General features: G+C 43.0%; 1 protein-coding gene across 4 annotated transcripts in view; it reads right to left on the bottom strand.

Annotated features, from left to right (window-relative positions):
- The window catches only part of LOC131107463 (MAM domain-containing glycosylphosphatidylinositol anchor protein 2-like), a 166,612-nt gene that overhangs the window by 59,370 nt on the left and 81,819 nt on the right, over positions 1-25,423 (bottom strand). For 2 of the 4 annotated variants that reach the window (XM_058057536.1, XM_058057538.1), the window contains exons 5-9: positions 23,672-23,868; positions 22,209-22,341; positions 20,638-20,907; positions 12,245-12,336; positions 11,952-12,189 (exon numbers count right to left, since the gene is read on the bottom strand). In XM_058057536.1, coding sequence (XP_057913519.1) covers positions 11,952-12,189; positions 12,245-12,336; positions 20,638-20,907; positions 22,209-22,341; positions 23,672-23,868 — 930 coding nt within the window. Of the gene's footprint in view, positions 1-11,951; positions 12,190-12,244; positions 12,337-20,637; positions 20,908-22,208; positions 22,346-23,671; positions 23,869-25,423 lie in introns of all 4 variants that reach the window. The other 2 variants (XM_058057535.1, XM_058057537.1) reach the window with 1 other exon arrangement.

Raw genomic sequence — 25,423 nt, 5'->3', positions numbered from 1 at the left:
ATAGTTTTTTTACATAGATCTGTCCATTTTTTTTTCTACATGTACTTACTACTAAAGTACTTATAAAATTGCACTTCTGGTTGGATGCTAACTGCATTTTGTTGTCCTGTACCAGTGACATGAGCAATAACAATAAAGTTGAATCTAATCTAATCTAATCTAATCTAATCTAATTTAATCTAATCTAAACTCCGCCTCAATGCTACAAAAGTTGTAGCAACGGGTTCTAACCGTGCTTGAACATGCTAAAGAGCAACCATGCCATGTTAAGCGTGTTATCTTTGAAGATAGCGCCGCATGTGAGCGAGTGAGCGGTACCCACAATGCACTGCGTGTCAACAAACTGCACCATTTCAATTCCCTACATTAGCAAAACTGCACTTATGCCCAAACTTTAAGACAACAATGAAGGACGGTAATCATTCATTCATTCATTCATTTTCTACCGCTTTTCCTCACGAGGGTCGCGTGGGGGTGCTGGAGCCTATCCCAGCTGTCTTCGGGCTGTCGAGAGGCGGGGTACACCCTGGACTGGTCGCCAGCAAATCACAGGGCACATATAGACAAACAACCATTCACACTCACATTCATACCTATGGACAATTTGGAGTCGCTAATTAACCTAGCAATTTTTTGGAATGTGGGAGGAAACCGGAGCACCCGGAGAAAACCCACGCATGCACGGGACGGTAATCAAAGCTTGTGAAATATACGCCATCATCATCACGCCATCATCATCACGCCATCATCATCATGCCATTCTCATCTCCGACGTTCGTTCATAGCATCATTCAAACACTTAGCGCCACATTTGCATAACCACACCCGACTTAATGAAGATTTAGTTCGGATGCGAGCTGAATAATGAAGTGGATGTGTGTGTGCGCACGTGTGTGCACGTGTGTGCAGGAAGGGAGCAGGTTGCATTGTGTAGTCTGCCTCTTCATCACACAGGCTAGCCAAATTAATTTGTTTAATTAGCAAGCCTGGCAAATAGCATTGGCTCCTGCAGCGTTGTGTGTGCGTGTACATGTGTGTGTGTGTTTTCACTTCAAACCATCCGCCTATTTTGCATCACGGTTCCCAAAAATAGTTTACAGCCAAGCCAGCCAGCCAGCCAGCCAGTCGAGGAGCGAAAATCTCCTCTGCGGCGGTGAAGCCGTGTCACGCGTCCCTCCAATGACTTTGGGATCGCTGCCATCCTGCCCAAACAAAGCGGCGACAGCTGGATGGCAGTCAAGCCGTGTTGGAGTTTGGTCGTGATGAAATCAGCGGCAATCGCTGGGAAAATGAAACAAGAGTCCAGTTTTTTTTTTTTTTTTTTTCCTTCTGTCTCTGGAAGCCATTTCGATGCGTGATCTGTCCTTAACGACCAACTGGAGCGCCTCTAGGAAGCTGACTTAACACCAGACCAACCGTATTTAAAAATAACAACATTGTTCCACTGGTGGTAGCGGAGTCTCGAGCATCAATGGGAACCGGAACAAACACGGTGATTCTCCCGGGATCATTCAAATTTTTTTTTTTAAGAATTTCTAGTTTCCAAGCCGACTTCACCGCCCGGAAGAAATAGCCATGAACACCAACAAAATGGAAGCCACTAAAAAAGCTTGGTGGTCGGCGGGTGCACTCATTCATGGTGGAGAAACGTTCATGCCTCACGTCTGACTTCCTCTAAGTCAGTGGTCTCAAACATGCGGCCCGCGGGCCAAATGAGGCCCCCGCCTTGATATGAAAGTTTAATGTTAGTGCGGCCCGCGCAAGTTTGATATGGATGCTGTATGGTATCATGTACCCAGAAAAAATTATTACGTTTGATTAATGTTCATGTTAAAGGTTAAATAACTGTTAATAGTTATCCTCCCTATCCGTGTGGAAGTGGTAAGTTTTTGGCTATTTAAGTTTAAAGAAAATAACTTGAAGGCTACCGTTTAGGTCGCTAGCTCTCTAGTTTGCGATTTAGCATGTGTCTCAAGACTTTGCAGTTGCGCAATATGTTGTAAATAAAAAGAGTATAAATGTGACTATAGTCGTGTTTTGTCATGTCTACAGGGCTCTAATAATGCTTTGTTCATTTTAATCTGAAAAAAATAATTTGTCTACCCACCAACTATATGTGGTTTTTATTATTATTATTATATTTATTTATTTATTACTGATTGATTGATTTTCTTTATTCTTGATATGTTTATTTATTTTTCATCCTATTTTGTGCAGAAAAATAACAATTCAGATATTTGAGAACAGTGGAATGTTTTATCAGAGCTTTTCTTGTAGAAAATCGGAACCAAAGCACTGAAAAAGTTTGTATATTTTTCAGTTTTTAATAAATGCGTTTTTTTTTTTTTTTAGAAAACCTGATGCGGCCCAGCCTTGCCCAGACCCTAGCTCCAGTGGCCCCCCAGGTAAATTGAGTTTGAGACCCCTGCTCTAAGCCATCACAATCAGGGAATTCGGAACACAAGTGGCGTCATAAACAAGTGCAGTGCTTCTCCCTACGACTGCTGATGTGTCTGGTGTGATACGTTTTGTCAATACCCAATTGATACCATCTGTTGAGCAAGGCAGGTGTCTATTATCTGACTGGTGGGCGCTTTGTGTACTCCAACGCCATACACTTCGCTGGCATGGACGCTACATGAATGAGCATAGCAGACGTGAAATGAGTCCAATCCAAAGAGGGCTTTTTGGAGGTCTTTTCATTCTATAGCTAGGCCTTAATGAGCTAGCATGCGTCTGCTTGGACCACTCGGAGCTCCTCGATGAAGCTGACAACAATCGACCCTCAAACTGCAATACGCCGCTTTGTTAAGTTACCACTTTGAGTGGCGTACCAGCGGCCGTGGCGAGGAATGACGAACACCGTGGACATTTTAAAGCAGGTACTATGTGCTGTATATGAGCGGTTACCAAGGCAACAAGGAGCAGAAATGATTCTAAGTGAGCAATTGTCGGCAATAAAATCCAAAATGCAGCCACTGGAGGAGACTAATTTCACCAACTTTTCTCCTCGCTTGACGTCCAGCTTGCTGACGCCAACATTCCCGCAACTAGTGGACGGGATGGAGGGAGGAGGGTGGGGGCACCTGTGGACTGAAAGCCAAAACGCTTGGCCGTGTCCGGCAGATAGTCGCAAAGTTTGGCCGACTGCCTGGTGGCGGCAGTCGGCTTGTGGACAGTCTGCTCATCAACACCAAAGATGAGCCAAGCCGTGTTGGGACAACAAACACCTCATGGAGAACAGCGACGCAAACCAGTTAGGATGGACGTTCAGCTTGCAGGAGCTTCTTAGTTCGACAACAGGCACCATGCTGCTGACCTTTTTGGAGGGGGGGAAACAACAAACATGGAAAATAGCTTCTACAACTACATATTATTTGGTAATGGTAATGGTTTAATTTCATTTGAACATGCATCAGATTACAATTGAATGCATCACATAATCAGTTCACAGTTCCACATGTCCAAAAGGAGTAGGAAGAAGCAAAGCTTATTAAATCCTACCCCTCCATCTGGTACTTTTACAATCAGTAACTGTTACATTTGTTCACTTCCTGCTTTCCTAATATAGTTTAAATTAATTGTAATTTTTTAATTATTATTATTTTTAAAACTGATTTGGCATGACTTTGCAAATTTAGAAAAATTTAGAAAATTTAGAATTTTTTTTAAATTATTTTATTTAATTTTTATCACGTACCGAAGTAAGAGGTGATATGAGCATCCAATGCCATAATGTGTACCATAGTAAGTGTCAATATAGTGATATATATAGCACATCATGACTGGTTCAAGACTCTTCATCCTTGTATTTAGCAAACATCAACTGCTTGTATTGTTTCTTGAATTGGCTCATCGTTGTGCATTGTTTGACTTCCTTACTCAATCCATTCCACATACATTTGATTCCACATACTGAAATGCTATGGCTAGCATAACATAGTCCCAGCATAGAAGTGTTTCAAATGTACTTCTTCCCTGAGATCATATTTCTCCTCTCTTGTAGAGAAGTATTGGATGACATTTTTAGCTAATTAGTTATTTTTAGATTAACTATAGATAGTATTTGTGATTTTAGAAATAAGGAGTTAGTATGTTCTCTGTAGGCGCCATTATGAATTATCCTTACTGACCTTTTTTGCAGTACATTAAGTGAGTGAAGATTGCTTTTATAGTTGTTAGCCCATATTTCCACACAATAAGTAAGATATGGTAGAACCAGAGAGCAATAAAGAGTTTCATCTATTGTGATCCCCAGAAATTTCAATGTCTACACCGTCTATTTGTATTTGCTCGTGCGTGTCCTTTCTGCTGTTACTAAATGATTTTAGTTTTATTTAGGTTCAAGGATCTATTATCATCAAACCATCTTTTTAGTGTGACCATTTCTTCTCTGACCTTTCTAATGATTTCGTCTGTACTCCCTGTAAAACAAAAGATAGCTTCAAAAATTCTTAGAAACTTAAAAAAAATTAAAAATAAAAATAAAAACACTGTAAGGAAAGTGGAAAAGCATCCAAATCTTTCTCATGTATTCTATTATTTCTGTTTTTATTTATTAATAATTCATATTTCTTCCCAAAGACTGACTCTGACTGTCCTCTGAGGGTAACCACCACTGCAATGCGGCCCCCGCTTAAACCGTGTTTGACGGCGCCGCTTTGTGTGAAGAGAAGAGACTAAGCTCCCAAGTGCAAGCGGTCACGTAAACATTTGAAGTAGGAATGATTGTAAATCAGTCCATGTTTGGGCGACTGTGCCACGCGTCTCCGTCTACGCCGTCTACGCCGAGACAATGGCGGTGGACAATCACTTCAGCCTGTTGCTGATTGCTATTCCCAGCGTGTCTCCGCTAACTGAGGCCGCCCGGTGTCGAGAGATGACAGATTTCTTTCCTCGCAGCCAACATATTTCTCATCGCGACGCCTCGCTCCCAAACAGCACGATGATGTACAGGCTGAGTGACGGGCAATCATCCATTAGCGGATGGCGAAGAGGTGAGTAGCCATCATTACACCGAGACTCTCAGCATGGATTAGCCGGGGCCAATTATCGCAGTCTGCCAGTGCAAACTCCAGCTATTAGCCGCCGCGCTCTCTCTCGATACATCAGGACGCTTCTCCGCAGCTAAGATGCGTGAGCTACTGAATTCCATCGCCCCCTGTAGGTCATACCCTGAATCGGACGCCCCTAAAAGATGTCAATAAGCGTGTTTGTCTTACCACAAGGACTTCATCTTCCTGGTCTCCATGGCAACGCCGCTATCTCTACCGCTTGTATGCACTTGCGGCTCCCGGCACAGTCGCTCTGTGTGAGTGATCAGGATGCCGGCGAGTGGATGATAGGAAGAGTCCTGGGAGGAAGCGGGTCCCGTGGGTGTTCCGTGGCTATCCTTCTCGACTTTATCTTGCAATCAGTCTCACGCGTGTGCAAACACAACACGCCCCGAGGTGATATACTACCTGTCCTACTACACGGAACAAGGAACATCAACTTCAGCCTTGAAGCAGTTGGAACTGCTAGCAGAGAACGCATGTTTACCCTCATCATCCTAGCAATTAAGCAGAAGAATGGAGCCTCAGGAACGGAGCCTGGGAAGCTTCAGAAGGAAGCATTCTAGCCTGCTGCTAGCGTGACAGTTTTTGGGTGTACAGACCCGACTGATGCGCTAACTTTGCCAGTGATGGGAACCTAACTCTTCCAGTCTCTGATGTATGTATGATGATACTGTATTATAATAGTCCTTTTCAGGCTGGTGTCTTCTAATCATGGACTATTGTCTTTTGTCTATTGTATTATCGAAGTAAGTATCAGTTTTTCAAGGAGGGGGTTGAACACGCCCGCTACTGAAAAGAAGCCAGGCCGACTGGAACTCATCTTGCTAGTTCAAGGAAGCAGCCAGAAGTGAAGATCACACAAAAAAGTAAAGTTCATAAAATGGACATATTGAAATTTACTGTACAATTGTCCCTGTACACCTTAAGTAGAAGTATGAACATTATTAGAGCACTGTAGACATAATCTAGCACCCCTATAGTCACAGTTCCAATTCTATTATTTATTGTTTGCGACACATTTGGAAAAAAAAGCTCCAATGAGGCAAGGTTAACTTCTCACTCCTTATTCCTCCTGCCTGTGACAGTAACAGCCTGTCGTAACGTCTGCTGAGTTCACTTGTAAACATTTGCTACATGAGGCAGACATTTGTGATGCTAGCTGTCCACCATGTGCCACCATTCAGCCACATGAAAAGTGCAAAAGGTTTGCCAGAGACCTCCGTGGCGTCACAGCGGCTGCTCGGAGTGTGTGCCCGAATACAGTGCACCTTGCTGGGGCACAGCAAGTGGCTTCTCCCCCTCTAGACTCTGGTTCTCCTGGTAGTAGTCATGTCATGATGTTTCATTAGGACTCATCAACACATCCCAGTTCAGCAAATCCTAGTACATCTACAGTTATTGTTTATGATCATATTGGTCTTAAGAGCACAGAAAGTTATTGTAGCGGTTTGAAAAAAAAGATCCTGGAGCATGAAGGAGTCGGTCCGGACTGTGAAGGCTAACATGAGTTACTTTTGCAGCCCGCATGTATTTAAGAATGAACACCTGTCCTAAAAACCCAAATAAATAAATGGATAAGACGTATTTAGGTTATACAGCAGCAGCTGTTGGCACGCAGGCAGCATCACTGCAGCATCTCACTTCCTTTGTTCTCGCTCTAACGCAGCGAGCGGCTTCATCTGCAAGGTGCCAGAGTTTATGCACATTGCTGAGGGGCTATCGACAGCACTTAACAAGGGAAGGAAGCCTGTTCCTTATTCATGTTTTCCTGTCAACCTCCCCCAGCAGGAAAGCGAGGTGATTTCCCAGACGGCCGCCTTCGTAACGTACGATCCGCAGGTGGCGGCGACGACGGCGGCGCCAAAACCGCCGTCTCAGGCAACCTGCGAGGTGTTTCGACGGTAGAAGCCAACAAAGCCAACAAAGCCGGCAGGTTGTTACACGCGTGTTCTACATCTCGCCATGCTGTTCACGTGACGAGGCGGGAAGACGGCAGCTGCGGGACAGATGCTCGGCACCTTTATATCCCGCCCCGGTGTTGTGTCTCTTGGCTTGTTAGCAGGAGGCCCCCGCATGTCAGAAGGGATGCTACTGGGAGGGATTATTTTTAGCTACACGACAATCTTGAAGAAGCGACAGCAGCAAAAGACCGCAGAGGGGAAAACACTAAAGCTACGATTGGCATGAGGTGGACATTATTAGCAGGGAAATGCCGGCTAGCGGTGATGCTAGTTGGCCACTGTGACTTAAAGGATCATCTTTTTAAATACCGTTGCTCTGGAGTATAAGTCGCACAAGGCCAAAAATGCATAATTAGGTAGAAAAAAACATACATAAGTCGCACAAGGCCAAAATGCATAATTAGGTAGAAAAAAACATACATAAGTCGCTCTGGACTATAAGTCGCACATGGCCAAAAATGCATAATTAGGTAGAAAAAAACATACATAAGTCGCACAAGGCCAAAATGCATAATTAGGTAGAAAAAAAACATACATAAGTCGCTCTGGAGTATAAGTCGAACAAGGCCAAAAATGCATAATTAGGTAGAAAAAAACATACATAAGTCGCTCTGGAGTATAAGTCGCACAAGGCCGAAATGCATAATTAGGTGGAAAAAAATATACATAAGTCGCACTGGAGTATAAGTCGCACAAGGCCAAAAATGCATAATTAGGGAGAAAAAACATACATAAGTCGCACTGGAGTGTAAGTCGCACAAGGCCAAAAATGCATAATTAGGTAGAAAAAAAACATACATAAGTCGCACTGGAGTATAAGTCGCACAAGCCCAAAAATGCATAATTAGGTAGAAAAAAAACATACATAAGTCGCTCTGAAGTATAGGTCGCACAAGGCCAAAAATGCATAATTAGGTAGAAAAAAACATACATAAGTCGTACAAGGCCGAAATGCATAATTAGGTAGAAAAAAAACATACATAAGTCGCACTGGAGTATAAGTCGCACAAGGCCAAAAATGCATAATTAGGTAGAAAAAAAACATACATAAGTCGCTCAGGACTATAAGTCGCACAAGGCCAAAAATGCATAATTAGGTAGAAAAAAAACATACATAAGTCGCACTGGACTATAAGTCGCACAAGGCCAAAAATGCATAATTAGGTAGAAAAAAACATTCATAAGTCGCTCTGGAGTATAAGTCGCACAAGGCCAAAAATGCATAATTGCTAAATTGCTAATGCTAATGCTGCTAGCTATCGCAGCACTATCACTGAGCTAGCATAGCAATGTATTGGGTAATAGGAGTGTACAGGTGACTATAGGGGTGTTATTTCATGCCCAGAGGGCTCTAATAATGTTAAATAACATATTTATAAGGCCATAACCAGGTGGTATCATAGTTAAGGTAATTTGAGTGTATTTGAGGTGTGGCGTTTACGCCTCGTCAGTGATGAGTTAATTGGGACCCGTGGTATATTTGGACGGAAGCCACCATCTGGTGGAACATTAGAGGAGCTTGCGGGGGCAGCCCTTTAGCATCACAGTAAAGCAAACCAAAAAAAAACAAAAACAAAAGCTCAACATCGTGTTCATTAAAGCAGCAGCTCATTCATTAATTAACCCAGCATTTCATTGATTTGCTCAATCCATTAAGGGCCCGCGCGAGTCCCTCTTATGATGGACAGCCAGACTGGGCGGCGTCAGAGCCTCAGGTGTGCAGGGGATGCTAATGGAGCGACTTAGCATGCAAAGTTTTTTCGTCCTCCAGAACGAGACTGGAGGTGACTTTGAGTCCTCTGACGCTCTTTGTGATCATCAATCAGACTGGTGATGAGCTGCAGATCCGCTATGCTAATTTTAATGAACAGACTTTTCTAATCACCAGTGTTGCATTCACTTCCATTGGAACTTTAATAAATGGGATTTTTTTTTTTTTGCATGCTCGCTGGAATCCGGAGTTTTTCGCGTCTCGGTGTTAAAAGTCAAGAATCCGTCTGTAACGAGTTGACACGCTATTAGGGTTTTTATCTGCAAACCTCGCAGATAAACAATATTTCCGAAAACGGCGAGTCATTGAACAATAATCCACACGGCGGCCAAACACAAGCGCTAATGAGAGGATTAATGGGCTGCCTCCAGTTAAAAGTTTATGGCATGTTTTAAGGTTTTCACATTGGAGCTCGGAAGTCCTTTCAGCTGTCCCTCCGTCTCCCGCCTCTTAATCCTGACAGCATCCAGCGGGGGAGGTCCGTGTCCTAATTTCCTCTCATAAATAAGCATTAGCCGTCGGAAGGGAGACGAGCGCCCTTTAATGAGCGGCGTCACGCTCGTAAATATTAGGGCGAGGGAGAAGTCATGAAAGCAATCTGGGCGCATCAAAAGTTGAAAGAATCCAAGATAATAAAAATTCCCTTTCTTGGTTTGGGAATGTGTGAGCCCGCGAGCGAGAAGAGGCAGTTTGAGACTCTGTAAGCTCTTTCCAATGGCTTCCCCTGCACGGAGCCCAGACAGACCTGCAGCGTAATCTTCTCTAAATGCTTTTATTAAGACTCCTAATTGCAGTTTGGGCTTTCCCGCTTCGGGAGAAAAAGGCTTTGGTACACAAATAGCCAAAGAAACAGGGCACTTTCCAGCTCGTGGGGCATTCACGTCCAGGCATGGATGCCGGAGAAATGCTTTTAGACCCTTCCCCTCATCAACAATAAACGCCTTAGTGGCATCCACGCCTAAGGAAGTCTTTCATTCCGCATGGCGACAACACAGCCAGTCATTATTAGCCAGCCAAGAGATTGCACTACTTAAAAAGATAATGAGGAAACTTCTTCTTCTTCTTCTTCTTCTTGGCAGGTGCGATTGATCCCACTGTTTTTGAGCAAGGGGGATTATCAAAGGATTATCTAAGAATAATTATGCAGCCAAGGTCGACGTGCCGCTTTCATGTCGACGCCGTGAGTGGCGGCGATGCAGGTTTGTGTTTGTCAGCTTGCGAGCGTTCAAAAAGTCGACTACACTTCCATGGGAAGGCAAAAAAAAACCACAGTATTCCCATTCCTGGAAGTGATTCCTGTTCCGCTTGCAACGGGCCATGGATGGAAGTAGGGAGTCCACAATGAGGACCAATGACTGATGTCATTCTTACCCTCGCATTTTCTCCATCTTACTTCAGTGACGGATAGCGTTGGTCGCTCAAGGGCAGGTTATCGTCGGGCAAGACACTTTACCCACCTTGCTCCCGCGGCCGAAACCAGCTCAACGTACGATTGGACCACCGTGGACGCACACAGGCATCTAAACTCCGCAAAGCCTTGTACCCTGCCCTGTGGCGTTCCCATTGTCCCTCCAGGATGACGAGTACCACAACCGGACATACATACAATTTCTGGGCTGTTCGATTCAGCGATATAGCAATGGACGACTGCCCCCCCCCCCCAACTGTAACTTAATGGAGGTCAGACGAATCTCTAGGTAGCTTGGTACACACCCGAAGGGGAACGCCGAGCATGTGCGTGTCAAATCTGAGCAGGATTGCGTGGAAAACATGGCCGCCATCAGGCAAAATGTCTTGGCATCTGGCTAATGATTCTACAATGCTAATGATTCTACATGTATGCTAACATGTACCCCAAAGTATTTGCAGTATTATTTTAGTACCATGGCGTACTCAGGCAAAGGTTAGTCAGAAAGCGGCGAGTGAAAGCAGCCAATCAGATGGTGAAGGTCGTCTGGAAGTCGATGATAGATGATGGATACACACAAGCATGGCGGACAACCGTAGGTACACGCACAGTACTGCATTTATACCTAGCAATGCTCACTTTAAAGGTATTAGTACTACAACGGTACATCTTTATGATTCTGTTGTTGTGATTCTGCTCTGTTGGCATATTACATTACATTACATTAACTATATTACATTATATTAATTACATTACAGTACATTCATTACATTAATTATATTACATTAATTACATTAATTATATTGCATTAATTACATTAAATTACATTAATTATATTACATTACATTAATTACATTACATTAATTATATTGCATTATATTAATTACATTACATTAATTATATTACATTATATTAATTACATTACAGTACATTAATTACATTACATTAATTATATTACATTAATTACATTAAATTACATTAATTAGATTACATTAATTACATTAATTAGATTACATTAATTACATTACTTTAATTACATTACACTACAGTACATTAATTATATTACATTAATCATATTACATGACATTAATTATATTACATTACGTTAATTATATTACATGAACAACATTACATGGCATTAATTATATTACATGAATTACATTAAATTACATTAATTACATTACATTACATTAATTATATTATATAAATTACATTAGATTCATTATATTACAGTACATTAATTATATTACATTAATCATATTACATGACATTAATTATATTACATGACATTAATTGTATTACATTACGTTAATTATATTACATGAACAACATTACATGACATTAATTATATTACTTATTATGATTAATTAATAACAATAATTAATGCTGCTACTAAAACACTGTGCAATACTATGAATAGAACTATGTAACTATTAATGTTGTTATTGATTTATATTATATAACAATAGCACAAACATAACAAAGACAAAGAATTATATAATTATCATACAATACAAAAATAAATAAAAGCAATTATTAATATTATGATGAATACAACAATATTATTGTCTCAATGCCAATGATTATTATTAGTGTAATAAATGGAACCATTGATTATTACTGATTATGATATGATTATTAATGTAAGGATTCTTGACTCTGATGAAGAACCAATGCCGTCGTATGAAGCGCGTGATTTTGTCATGGGAGGCGTGGCCATGCGGCGGCGCGTCAGGGAGGCGTTTGAGGCTCACCAGTAGTGGAGGAGATGTTGACGTCGATGCTGATCTCCGGGATGCCTCCGCCCTTCAACGCCGCCACGCAGGTGTAAGTACCGAAGTCGGTGAACTTGAGGTCGATGATGTCCAGGTTGGTGGTTCCGGGCGAGATGTCCGTGTCTGTCTGCGTGATGACCATGCGCTCCGAGCTACGCAGGGCGCGGCCGTTCTTCAACCAGCTGAAGGTGAGCTCCTCGGGGGGCGTGGCCTCCACCTGCGAACATGCGTGAGTAACCACGCACACTTTTGCTGCTCTTTCATGCACTCACCTGGCAGGATATCTTCACTTCACGGCCGATCTGGATGTTGTCGTCGTTGTGGTAGGGGTCGGGAGTGATCCAGAAGCGACCCTTTTTCAATGCTGGGGGGGGGGACAAGGACTACAATTAGAATGGCTGCCATGAGTCCATTAAGACAATCAATGGAATTACACCTGATAGACATTTCGCCTGCTAGCTTGTCACCGCCTCTTCCTGTGTTCACGTGTCGCTTCCGCCCCTCTCCCCCGCATCCAGGTGTCCTTCTGCAGCCATTTTATCCGACCATAAATATTAAACAAGCAGGCTGTGCTGTAAACCGACGACACGTGTGTACCAGCTAGATAAGTGCCGCCATTACTTCTCCGGCTTGTTGCAAATTTTGCCGAACCACGGCTGGCGGCGACTCGCGTGGAATCTCAAAGCGGGGGCGTGTGTTTCCAAAAAGAAAAACATCGGTGAGAGCGCGAGGTGAAAAGTGCTCACTTGGTTTGAGACTTTATCGAGCGGCGGCTTTCTGATAACCAATTCCTGGCAAAAGTCACATGAATGTTTAATGAGGGCTCTGCCGGAGAAACACAACTTTCCCATTTGCCGCCCGGATAAAATGTGTCTTTTCTACTCCACGATTGTTGCACAATTTTCACAACATCATGAATTTTTCACCGGCGTGTTTGGGTTGCTGCAAACACGGGATTAAGTTGTCGGGGAGTGACCTGCCATCACGTTTACATAACCTGACCCACCATGGCGGCTAAATGAATAACAAATCAATAAAAAGGATTTATGTATCGTCGGTAAATACGCTTAGTCAAGGAGTGAAACATCATTAGACAGACTGCTTCCTCACAATAATCACATGACCGTCCCATTTGACACTACTTACATCAGGGGTCTCAAACATGCGACCCGCGGGCCAAATGTGGCCCGCAGGACATTTGTTTGAGGCCCCCGCCTTGATATGAAAGTTTAATGTTAGTCCGATAAGCAGAGGATAATGGATGGAAGTATGCTAAGATCTTATGTAGATCTTATAAGATCTTATCTTACATAAGATCTTATCTTATGTATGTCTTGAGTTCAAGAAAGAAGAAGTGAAAAAGCCTATTATTAGTATTTGCTCTTTTCCTACCACATCCTACAACCAATTTTCAACTTTAGTTTGTTGTTAAAAAATAATTACAAAATAATAATAATTCAAAAAATAATAATTTCTTAAAATACTTTAACTCTGCTCATAAAGTTTTCCTCATCATAGTAGTTATTATAAAATTAAACTATTTCAACTTTGTTTTTCTAACTTTTCCTCTTGTAATTTAGCTTTACTTTTTAAATAATATTTAATATATTTTTTTTTCAAAAATTAAAAAATCCCAAAATTACAACTTTGTTGTTTTGTTATTCATAATATTACAACTTTTGAAAAAAAAAAACCTTTTTTCTTGATATTTCAACTACAACTTTCTCGTAATTTCCCACCATCATTGTTGTAAAAGTACAACCTTTTCTGAATTAATTCGTTCATTCATTTTCTACTGCTTTTTTCTCACGAGGGTCGAGGGGGGTGCTGGAGCCTATCCCAGCTGTCTTTGGGCGAGAGGCGGGGTACACCCTGGACTGGTGGCCAGCCAATCACCCTTTTCTGAATATTTTGACTTTATTTCTTCCTTTATTTAGTTTTGTACATGTGCCAAGGACCAATAATAAAAAAAAGAGTCATGAGCTGCAAATGGCCCCTGGGCCATGCTTTGGACAACAACCTACAATGTAATAGAAACCTCCACCAAGGCTGAACAATCCTAATAGTCCCCGTCAGGCCTGATCTGTCCTAAACTAGTAAACACAAACATGAAAAGTGGTGAAATGTCCCACAGGAGAAGTCGTTTGGATGACTGCATACTTTAAGATCTCCTGGGAATAAGGAAGGGTTGCGGGATGATCACACAAAAAGAGAAAGAAGGCTAGCATAGAGCTAGTGTACCTCGGGGGAGCACCTTAGCAGGACACACACACTCACTTCCTGTCTGTGACACAAACACACACACACACACAACAAACATGCAAACCAGAGAAGACGCTCCAAAGTGTTTTTGCCTCCACCGGCGCTAATGAATTCTCTCTGAGTCTTTGTGTGGACCAGATGAAAGATGCCTCTCACTCAGAAGGAATCATTATCCTCCAGCCGGGCCCGACGGACCGCCTCGTTTTTCAGCGTCCATCTCACAGCTGGCAACCCGCTGCCTCCATCTCTATGCTCTCTTCCAGAGCGGATATCAGCATGCCAGGCCAGACTCATGTCTTCCCCCGGCCAGATGGAGAAGTCCCTCTCTCGCCTCTTCAAGGTTAAAGCAGGTCGACGGACATCAGGTGCGAACACCTTTCATCCTCCCATTATCGCCTTCCGCATGCACAAGGAAGAAAGTGCCGGAATGCTGCTTTCAACCTTCATGGGGGGACCTTTGCGCTTGTGTTAAAGACTTCACAAACAGACATTGATGGTCTTCCCAGGCCCAGGAGACCCTCCTACCCTCGGCTTTAAACGCAGCCTTCACACGTGCGGATGTTGATTAGATGAGGCCAGCTTTGCAACAAAAACATGAGCTGCAGCGATTGCTACTAAACATAAACAGCAGGAGTTCTGGCAGGAAAAAAAGATGGCCTCTATCTCAATAGAAATACACGCCAGACTTCCACTCAGAGTGGGTTTGTTTCACATTCTACAGTGTTGAACAAGGTTGGAAACTGGTTTTCCTCTTCAGTCAATGGGAATCATTCATTCATTCATTTTCTACTGCTTTTCCTCACAAGGGAAGGGTGCTGGAGCCTATCCCAGCTGTCATAGGGCGAGAGGCGGGGTACACCCTGGACTGGTGACCAGCCAATCACAGGGCACATATAGACAAACAACCATTCACACTCACATTCATACCTATGGACAAGGGCTGCACGGCGGACGAGTGGTTAGCGCGCAGACCTCACAGCTAAGAGATCCGAGTTCAATTCCACCCTCGGCCATCTCTGTGTGGAGTATGCATGTTCTCCCCATGCACGCGTGGGTTTTTTTCCGGGGACTCCCGCATTCCATGCTAGGTTAATTGCCGACTCCAAATTGTCCATAGGTATGAATGTGAGTGTGAATGGTTGTTTGTCTATATGTGCCTATATGTGCCTATATGTGTCTATATGTGCCCCGTGATTATTAGAGCCTTCTAGACATGAAATAACACCCCTACAGTCACTTCCATGCTCCTGTATAATCTTTGCTTCCATCCGATCACTACCCTGCCTCTCGCCCAAAGACAGCTGGGATAGGCTCCAGCACCCCCCCCCCCCCGCGACCCTCGTGAGGACAAGCAGTAGAAAATGAATGAATGAATTATTAATTAATATTTTCATAGTTATAGCATAGAAAACCTGTTTAGCATTGTTACCATTATTAGAGCCTTCTAGACATGAAATAACACCCCTACAGTCACTTCCATGCTCCTGTATAATCTTTGCTTCCGTCCGATCACTACAGGGACATAACTGGGATAGACTCCAGCTCCGCTGTCACCTTCATTAGAGTTAAAATATATGTTTTAATAAATCCGACCAGTCCAGGGTGTACCCCGCCTCTCGCCCGAAGACAGCTGGGATAGGCTCCAGCACCTCCCCGCGACCCTTGTGAGGATAAGCGGTCGAAAATGAATGAATGAATGAATTAATCTATGGACAATTTGGAGTGTCCAATTAACCTAGCTTGTTTTTGGAATGTGGGAGGAAACCGGATTACCCGGAGAAAACCCACGCATGCACGGGGAGAACATGCAAACTCCACACAGAGATGGCCACACAGGCATCACAATGAATGAAACGTAGCCTACGTATAGCGACCGTGGACCGTGAGATCCCGCTTCTGTCACCAAAATAAAGGAAGTGAGGCGCCAAACAATCCAAAGTCAACAGGACAATAAACCAGAATGTCAGTCCGCCGTGGAGCCCACAGTGAGTGAGAGAGGACGCCACGCCAGCAGCCTGCCGTGAAGGCCGTGCCCTGGAAGGCTGTCTGGCTGGTGGGACAGTATGGCCGGGAATGCTACCATCTGCTGGGGGAGGGATGTGTGTCTTTTACCGCACACACAGCGGTTTAGGGAGGGCTTTTCAAGGACGGGTAGAGAGGCGGGCAAACATGCTGAAGCTGCAGGGCGACGCCGTATGCAAAGTGTGCAAAAGTGCCCCCCCCCTCCCTCGTGTGACAGAGGTTCCTGATGCTTTTGGACACATTTTAAAACACACACACCCTCAGTCAATGAAACATCATCACTTCCTGCTAAATGCTGTTTGCAAACAATCCAAGCGGTGACGGATGAGGCGCAGTGCCAACACGGTGTTTCCTGGGGGGGCCACAAACACGCAGGGGGGAGGGACAGACGGGCCATTTGGAGTCCAAGTGCAGAGCGAATCAAATCAAACTAAATCTCCTCAGACTTCAGTTGGGTGAGCATCGAAAGGATGGAACTACAGAAGCGTGCATGGCTTTTTCTTTGGATTTATTAAAACATGTATTTTATTTCTAATGAAGGTGACAGAGGAGCTGGAGTCTATCCCAGTAATGTCCCTGTAGTGATCGGACGGAATCAAAGATTATACAGGAGCATGGAAGGGACTGTAGGGGTGTTATTTCATGTCTAGAAGGCTCTAATAATGGTAACAATGCTAAACAGGTTTTCTATGCTATAACTATGAAAATATTAATTAATAATTTATTCATTCATTTTCTACCGCTTATTCTCAAGAGGGTCGCAGGGGGTGCTGGAGCCTATCCCAGCTGTCTTCGGGCGAGAGGCAGGGTACACTGTGGACTGATCGCCAGCCAATCACAGGGCACATATAGACAAACAACCATTCACACTCACTGTGAAAATATTCAGTTTATCAAATCCTGTTTTGGAGGAAATTCCGCTATCGAGGTGGGGTCTGGAACCACCTGACCCACCACATGTTAACAGTACTCAGGAGTACACCGCTTACAGTACGCCACTTCTGTGGACGTCAAACAGGAAGTTTGACACTATGGAGTCTTAAACATGTGAAGCCGTCAGATCTTTTCCTAAATGAGACTATTTTATTTTATTTTAGTCGCATCGTTACACATCCGATACAAGGACTTCATCCAAAAGCCTGTCTTGACAAAGATAATAATACTCTGTTTTAAGGTAATTCCTGTAACAACGCGTCTTTATTGCGCCTGCAGCTTGCAGCGCATCAAAGCCAGCGTTGTTTTGAATGTTATGACCCTCTTATACGTCTAACTAGGCGAACCAAAACACGAGAAGCCGTTGTCACAGTGTGCGATGCAAATGAACAATATTTGCATAGAATGTCATTATGTTGTGGCTTCATGGACCCCCCCCTCCCCCGTCCCACCACTACCAAATGTTGAGCGGCCCTGATGGCGTGCTGCTTGTGTGTGCGCTGACGCCAGGAACACGTTTACTTTGGCTGACAGCTCAGAGAGATTGTCGCCATGAGAAGTGTTAGAAACCAGCACTGATGTCACCGCCAGTCTGTTTTCTCTCCGACCTTCACGTCGGCAGTATGTCACGCAGTGGAGAGAAAAAAACAACAAAAAAAAAACAAAACCAAAACAAGGCTGGGGTCCAAATTCACTGTCACCACTTTTGCGTTTGTTTGCCAACAAAGGGAGACAAGGATTTAGCGGCGAGTAAATGGCTGTTTGTGTCTCGTTTGGAAGCTTTTGAAAAGAACTCCTCTCGTTTTAATGTGCCGTGTAAGTGTAAAAAGAAGTTCAAAACCTCACTGTCAGAACGTTGGCATGGTTTAACACCAGAACGTGGATGCACTAGATCTGTTCTCCAAACATTTCCATCTTGTGTGAAAAGACCGTCCAAACTTTAATGGCCAACTTTCTTCTTCTCTTCCATCCACAACAAGCTCAAAAAGACAGGAAAGAAAAAGGTTATGATTTAAAGACGAGCTATCTATCATGTGTGTTGTGATGTTTGAAAAACGTCTTTTAATCGCCTTCACCGCATCCTGGAGTAACATTTGTTTTTCAAAGTGTCAGAATGTAAATTGGAGCCCATGTTTTTTTTTTTTTTTTTTTCAAAGCAATTTCACTCCTCCGGCTGGGAAATTTCCATTTCTCAGATATCATTGCATGTGTGTGTGTGTGTGTGTTTGCATGAGCACTACATAAAGAAGCCAATATTCACCCGTGAATGCGCCACGACGCTGCACGCCCAATGTTGCACAATGTGTCCAACGGGGCCCAAAGGTTAAATAGCCATTAAGATGCACTGGCTGTTTGTTTGCTGCTTACCAGCACAGATTGCATTCTGCTTTTTCAATAAAAGCCAGCGCCGCATTGCAAATTACAAGCTGCGGCGTTCACGTCCTGCACATGAATGCCATACAAGTGGATCACTGCGTGTGTACACTCATTTCATACGTGCTGTGTATTTTTCCACTGCGGCGAACACACCACGCACACGCTTGGGTCCGCCTTTTTACATCATGGTTTGGGGCCAAGAATCAACAGTACAATACATACAGTACCGGTCAGAAGTTTGGCAAAAAAACAAGGTAAAAACAAGGTAAAAGTGTAGTATGCTGCAGCTTTGAAAATCAAATAAAACCAATTTTAAATGAGCTCAAATTAAGTAAACTCAACTTAACTAGAAAATGAGATGAAATGATGAGCATGCCATCACAAAGCCTCATGGAGCATAAAATTAATACGTCAAATAAAAAATAAAATAAAATAAAAACACACAAAAATAATTAATACAAAAGAATAAAAAGTACAAATAAAATAAAAATAGCTTTTATATTATAGGATTTTTGTACATTGTTAATACATTGGCTGCACGGTGGTCGAGTGGTTAGCGCACAGACCTCACAGCTAGGAGACCCGAGTTCTCCCCGTGCACACTCCGGGTACTCCGGTTTCCTCCCACATTCCAAAAACATGCTATGTTAATTTCCGACTCCAAATTGTCCATAGGTATGAATGTGAGTGTGAATGGTTGTTTGTCTATATGTGCCCTGTGATTGGCTGGCCGCCTCTCGCCTGAAGACAGCTGGGATAGGCTCCAGCATGTCCCGCGACCCTCGTGAGGATAAGCGGTAGAAAATGAATGAATGAATGAACGAATTGGGCACAAACTAGGCAAGCAAACAACAAACAAGGGCTGCACGGTGATCGAGTGGTTAGCACGCAGACCTCACAGCTGGGAGACCCGAGTTCAATTCCACCCTCGACCATCTCTGTGTGGAGTTTGCATGTTCTGTTTTCTCCGAGTACTCCGGTTTCCTCCCACATTCCAAAAACATGCTAGGTTAATTAGCGACTCCAAATTGTCCATAGGTATGAATGTGAGTGTGAATGGTTGTTTGTCCATATGTGCCATGTGATTGGCGCCTATCCCAGCTGGGTTAGGGTGAGAGGCAGGGTCCACCCTTGACTGGTGACCAGCCAATCACAAGGAACATATAGACAACCATTCCTACTCCCACTCATCCACTAAATCAAGTCCTAATCCAATCAAGTTATGAGCACACCTTTAGACACCGAGGCCTAATATAAAACCAGGACTTGTTCTACTATGGACTTCATGACGTCTGCCAACACCAAAGCTGACAAAACCAAAAATAGCCGGCACATTATTAGGTACACGTAAGGCCCGCCCCCATCATGGAAGCTGTAGCAGCCTCCTAAGGTCACCTGTTGTCGACGCCATGATGATGAGTGTTGTCATATCAGAGTACGGAGCGTGCAGCACATCAACCAGGATTCCATATTTATGACCGCCACGGCCCGCAGTGATGCCCGCCACCTTGCGTCTAATGCAAATAAAACCAGCGGCCTCGGGAGTCGCGGAGGCGGCGAAGACGGGGTTATCTGTGGTGATTGGTGGATGATGTGATTTCCACGGCGGAGACTTTTACGGCTGCGTAAATAAAAGCTGAGCTTCAGCCCGGGCCACCCGACAAAAGGAGCCGGAGACGGAGGTAATCTGGCGGATGAAAGCGGCGTGCTCGGCGGGAAAGCGCCAGTTAAAGAACATGAAAGTCAGCCAATCTGCTAAATTCGGATTTGATTCTAGGGGAGGGGGGGCGAGGGAGGGGGGGGGGGGGGGGTGCTGTTTGAGCCGAGGGAATGGAAAAAGCGTAAGGAGCTTTTTCCCCTCATTGCTGAGAATGCTGATCAATAATTCATGTTGATGCAATTTCAGGGCCTCGTCCTCGTCCTGGCGAGCGATTGAAGCACAGAAACCTTGAATGGTGTTGTTGACTGACTTCTAAGTAGTCATGGACACTCTTCCTCTTTATATTTCATACAGAGCAGGGATTCGGTGGACTTGGCTTGTGAGTCAAACGCCAATCATTCTCTCCATTACCTCGCACCACGATGGTGGTGGACTTCTTGGCTGGGTTGCCCACGTTGTTGCTGGCCACGCAGCTGTAGACGCCCGCCTCGTCGGAGCCGATAGCGGGCAGCGTGAGCGTGCCCCCCTTCACCATGCTCCTCTGCGGCAGACTGTCGTTGGCGCTGACCCACGTGAGGAGCGGGGAAGGCTCGCCGCCGGTGGTGATGCACACCAGCGACACCGTCTGGCCCGGGTTGACCACGATGGGGTCCTCCACCAGCAGCTTGATGGACGGGGACGCTGCAAAGTGGAATCAATCAGGAGGCGAAGGTGTAGACGTTCCTGACAAGCTCATCAAGTGTTTACATTGCCAGCAAATGTCTCAGTCTCAATCCCAATCCCATTCCGATTAAAAAGGGTGTGACGTGACATTTTCTTGAAATCCCATCTTAATTTGGCACATCATATTTATCACATTTATTCAATGTATTTATTTGAGAAAAAGTGAAATAAATAGAAAGCTTGACACGACAGTTTGTCACCATAATCATCTTAAATTGAATTTGACACACAATATTCCCTATTGGTCTTGTTTATTTGATTATACTTCATGTACCTATTTTTTTTAATTAATTAAGAATAAAAGAGGTTTGACACAATGGTCATTTTAAATTTGAGTCAGAATTTATTATAACATTTACTGTATCAATTTATTTGAAAAAATATGTAAATACAAATACATGTATTTTGTATGTTTTAATGTATTTTTATGAGTACAAAATGGTAATGGTAATGGGTTTTATTTCATTTGAACATGCATCCGATTACAAGTGAATGCCTCACATAATCAGTTCACAGTTCCACATGTCCAAAAGGAGTAGGAAGAAGCAAAGCTTATTAAATCCTACCCCTCCATCTGGTACTTTTACAATCAGTAACTGTTACATTTGTTCACTTCCTGCTTTCCTAATATAGTTAGTATAGTATAGGAACTTTTTTTTTAATTTTAATTTTAATTTCAATTTCAATTTCAATTTCAATTTCAATTTCAATTTCAATTTCAATTTCAATTTCAATTTCAATTTCAATTTCAATTTCAATTTCAATTTCAATTTCAATTTCAATTTCAATTTCAATTTCAATTTCAATTTCAATTTCAATTTCAATTTCAATTTTAATTTCAATTTCAATTTCAATTTCAATTTCAATTTCAATTTCAATTTTAATTTTAATTTTAATTTTAATTTTAATTTTAATTTTAATTTTAATTTTAATTTTAATTTTAATTTTAATTTATTTTTAAAACTGATTTGGCATGACTTTGCAAATTTAGAATCTGAAAATGACCTCAATATTGGTAATAAAAATTAAATAGTAATATAATAAAATACATCATATGTAGGGATTTATTATTGATTGTCTTAAAAGCCTAAAATAATAACTAGAAAGATTAAGATTAACAGTTGACTTCAATCAGATTGAGTCAAAATGGCTGACACTGAGCATTATCAGCACCAGGTGATGCACTACATGTGCTTTTATCCACTTGGGGTTTGGTATGACGATGGCGGGCGGGATGCATGGTGGTTGTCTACGAGTACCTGTCTTGTTGGTGAGCCTGAAGATGACGCTGCGGTCGGGGATGCCGCACACGTTCCTGACGGAGGCGATGCAGCTGTAGTTGGCGTAGTCCTGGGGCCGCAGGTTCTTCAGCTTCAGGATCTTCGTTTCCCCCTGCAGCTCGGACCACAACCACACTGGTATGCAAATGTGTGCAAGCGACAGCGGCATCACCAAACATGAATATTTCGACACTTTTCAAAAGTGATGACGGCGGGCGTGGCGGAAAAAAGACAATGGCTGCCGAGGTGACGCTCCGGGCATCAGGCGGCAGCATTGACGGGCACTGCAGGGGTTCCTCTCCAACGAAGAAGCCGTCTCTCGCAGGGGGTGTATTGTGTATTCCTGTGATGAGGATGTGAACCTTTGATCCGCCTGACTCCCATGCGTCGGCGGGGGTCGAGGGAGGATTAAAAACAGGAGTCAGCCGCACACGCTGTACGCTGCGGTGGTTCCAACAACACGCCCTGCACACGGCTGCTATTCTCATTGTTAGCCATAACAACAATACTTATTACTATTGTTGAGTCTATTTTAGTCTTTTTTTCATTTCTGATGTTTACTGCTAAGGTTAAAAAGTGATGATAACCATAGAACAGGACATAGAAATGCATCGGTTGAATTATGACGGGTTTTATACACAAATAACATTCATTCATTCATTTTCTGCCGCTTTTCCTCACGAGGGTCGCGGTACACCCTGGACTGGTCGCCAGCCAATCACAGGGCACATGTAGGCAAACAACCATTCACACTCACATTCATACCTATGGACAATTTGGAGTCGCTAATTAACCTAGCATGTTTTTGGAATGTGGGAGGAAACCGGAGTACCCGGAGAAAACCCACGCATGCACGGGGAGAACATGTAAACATGTGGGATTGAACCCTGGTTGAACCCCTAGCTGTGAGGTCTGCATGCTAACCACTCGACCGCCGTGCCACCCCACATAATACATTTATAACTGAATTTAATATTATCATAAATAACAAAATACATGCAAAAAATAATACATTGCGTGAATAATATGTTTTTATTCAGTATAACTCCATCATAAATTCAATAATAAATGACAATTTATGGATTATCACTAGTTAATTACCAATAATGATCTATTTTGTGATACTTGATGTGCTTTGAGTGCTTAGAAAAGAGCGAGATAAATGTGGTGTATTACTTCCTTGGTATTATTATGTGCCCTGTGATTGGCTGGCGACCAGTCCAGGGTGTACCCCGCCTCTCGCCCGAAGACAGCTGGGATAGGCTCCAGCACCCCCCGCGACCCTCGTGAGGAAAAGCGGCAGAAAATGAATGAATGAATGAATGTTATTATTATGGAAGCCACAGGAAAGGAAATCCAAATAACGCAGACGACCTTTGCTAAAGTTGTATCTACATCACATATACGTAAGCGCTCATCCCGCGTCTGTCTGTCTGTCTTACCTGTGTGAAAAAGGGCTCGTAGATCTCCACGCCCTTGTCGGAGCCCTGCGTCAGGACCTCACGGCCGCGGTGCCAGCTGTAGCGCACGGGCGGGTTGGAGTTGGCCACGCAGCGCAGGAACACCGTTCTCTCGTAGTAGAACTGTTCTTTGGCCTCCCCGATACTCTGGTGCACCGTCACCACCGGGTCGTCCAGGTCTGATGAAAAACCCAGATGACAAAGACAAGGGTTAGGGTTCTTCATTGCAGGTTTTTCCCGACAAAGCTAGCTAAAAATGACATTAAATGATCAGTTGGCCATTTTTTTTCTCATTTCTTATTAGTTTTGCATCATTTTTTGTACGTCGAACTGGAATTGTTGTCTGTAAAATGTTTTTTGTGTTAACATTTTTGTGTGTCTGGAACAAATTAAGTGGATTTATATGATTTTCTATGGGAAAATGTACTTTGGTTAGAGTCCGTTTTGGTTCTGGAGCAGATTCCTGCCTTTAACCAAGGCACCACTGTATATGCTTTACTCTTCGCCTTTAGCACAAAACGGGTGATACTTAGAAAGAGCAATGTTAAAACTTACCAAGTTATTTTTTTTACTTAGATAATGATTTGGAGTGCATGAGAAAGCAGAAACAAAACGTACATGTTGTAACAGAAAACTGCTCAACCAGGATGAATAGCCCTGCTGGATGCTGACCACCGATGGCGCAGATACAGCCATGTTGTGGAGTCAATTAGCAAAACTCAATCAGGAGGTTTCCCACAGCCACAGCTGGTTATTTGCTTTGCACTGATTCAAATGTTTGAGACCATTTTGACAGTTTTTCCTGAAGCGAGATGGGAGCCAGGCTGAACCACTAACTAAAGATAAACGCATGATGACAGGAGGTACTTAACAGAAACACGTTACGGAAGTGAAGAAGCGTGGGCGGAAGTACTCCTGACTACTCATGAAGTACTCATCTTATTCCCGCAATAAAAAAAGAACATCGACAGGCATATTTCCTGTCTCTGTTTACTCAAATCTTGAAATGTGTTCATTTTTCAATTTTCCTCACTTCTGTCGTGTCTGGAGGAGGCGGAGCTAGTGGTGTCAGATCCGGAAAGCAATTTGTACTTCCCAATTATGGCATTATGGTCCACTTCTCTGCCAATTTAACTATAACTATAAAAGCAATCTTCACTCGCTGAATGTAAAAATAAAAATAAAAATAAAAATAAAAATAAAAATAAAAATAAAAATAAAAATAAAAATAAAAATAAAAATAAAAATAAAAATAAAAATAAAAATAAAAATAAAAATAAAAATAAAAATAAAAGTTAATAGTTAACTATATTAGTTAACTATAGTTAAACTATATTAGGAAAGCAGGAAGTGAACAAATGTAACAGTTACTGATTGTAAAAGTACCAGATGGAGGGGTAGGATTTAATAAGCTTTGCTTCTTCCTACTCCTTTTGGACATGTGGAACTGTGAACTGATTATGTGATGCATTCAATTGAAATCTGATGCATGTTCAAATGAAATTAAACCATTACAAATTAAATTAGCAATCCCACTGTCAGATAAATCTAAGATGCTCTGTGAGTTTTGTTTAAACAATGAAAAGTTTCCATGCCAACGAGTGGCAGAAAGTCTGTCTACATTTCTCTGATAAGATTCTACATAGCATCCAGCCTAGCGCTCATGGCGGCTAAATGCAGCGCCCATTCCTATCGGGCTTGTTCCTAATATGCTATCCGTGGTAGCGTGCAGCA

The sequence above is a fragment of the Doryrhamphus excisus genome, chromosome 19 (assembly GCF_030265055.1).
Source record: "Doryrhamphus excisus isolate RoL2022-K1 chromosome 19, RoL_Dexc_1.0, whole genome shotgun sequence".
NCBI classification, from domain to species: Eukaryota; Metazoa; Chordata; class Actinopteri; order Syngnathiformes; family Syngnathidae; genus Doryrhamphus; species Doryrhamphus excisus.
The sequence above is the reverse complement of the archived record's forward strand: the minus strand, read 5'-3'. Positions and strand labels throughout refer to the sequence as shown.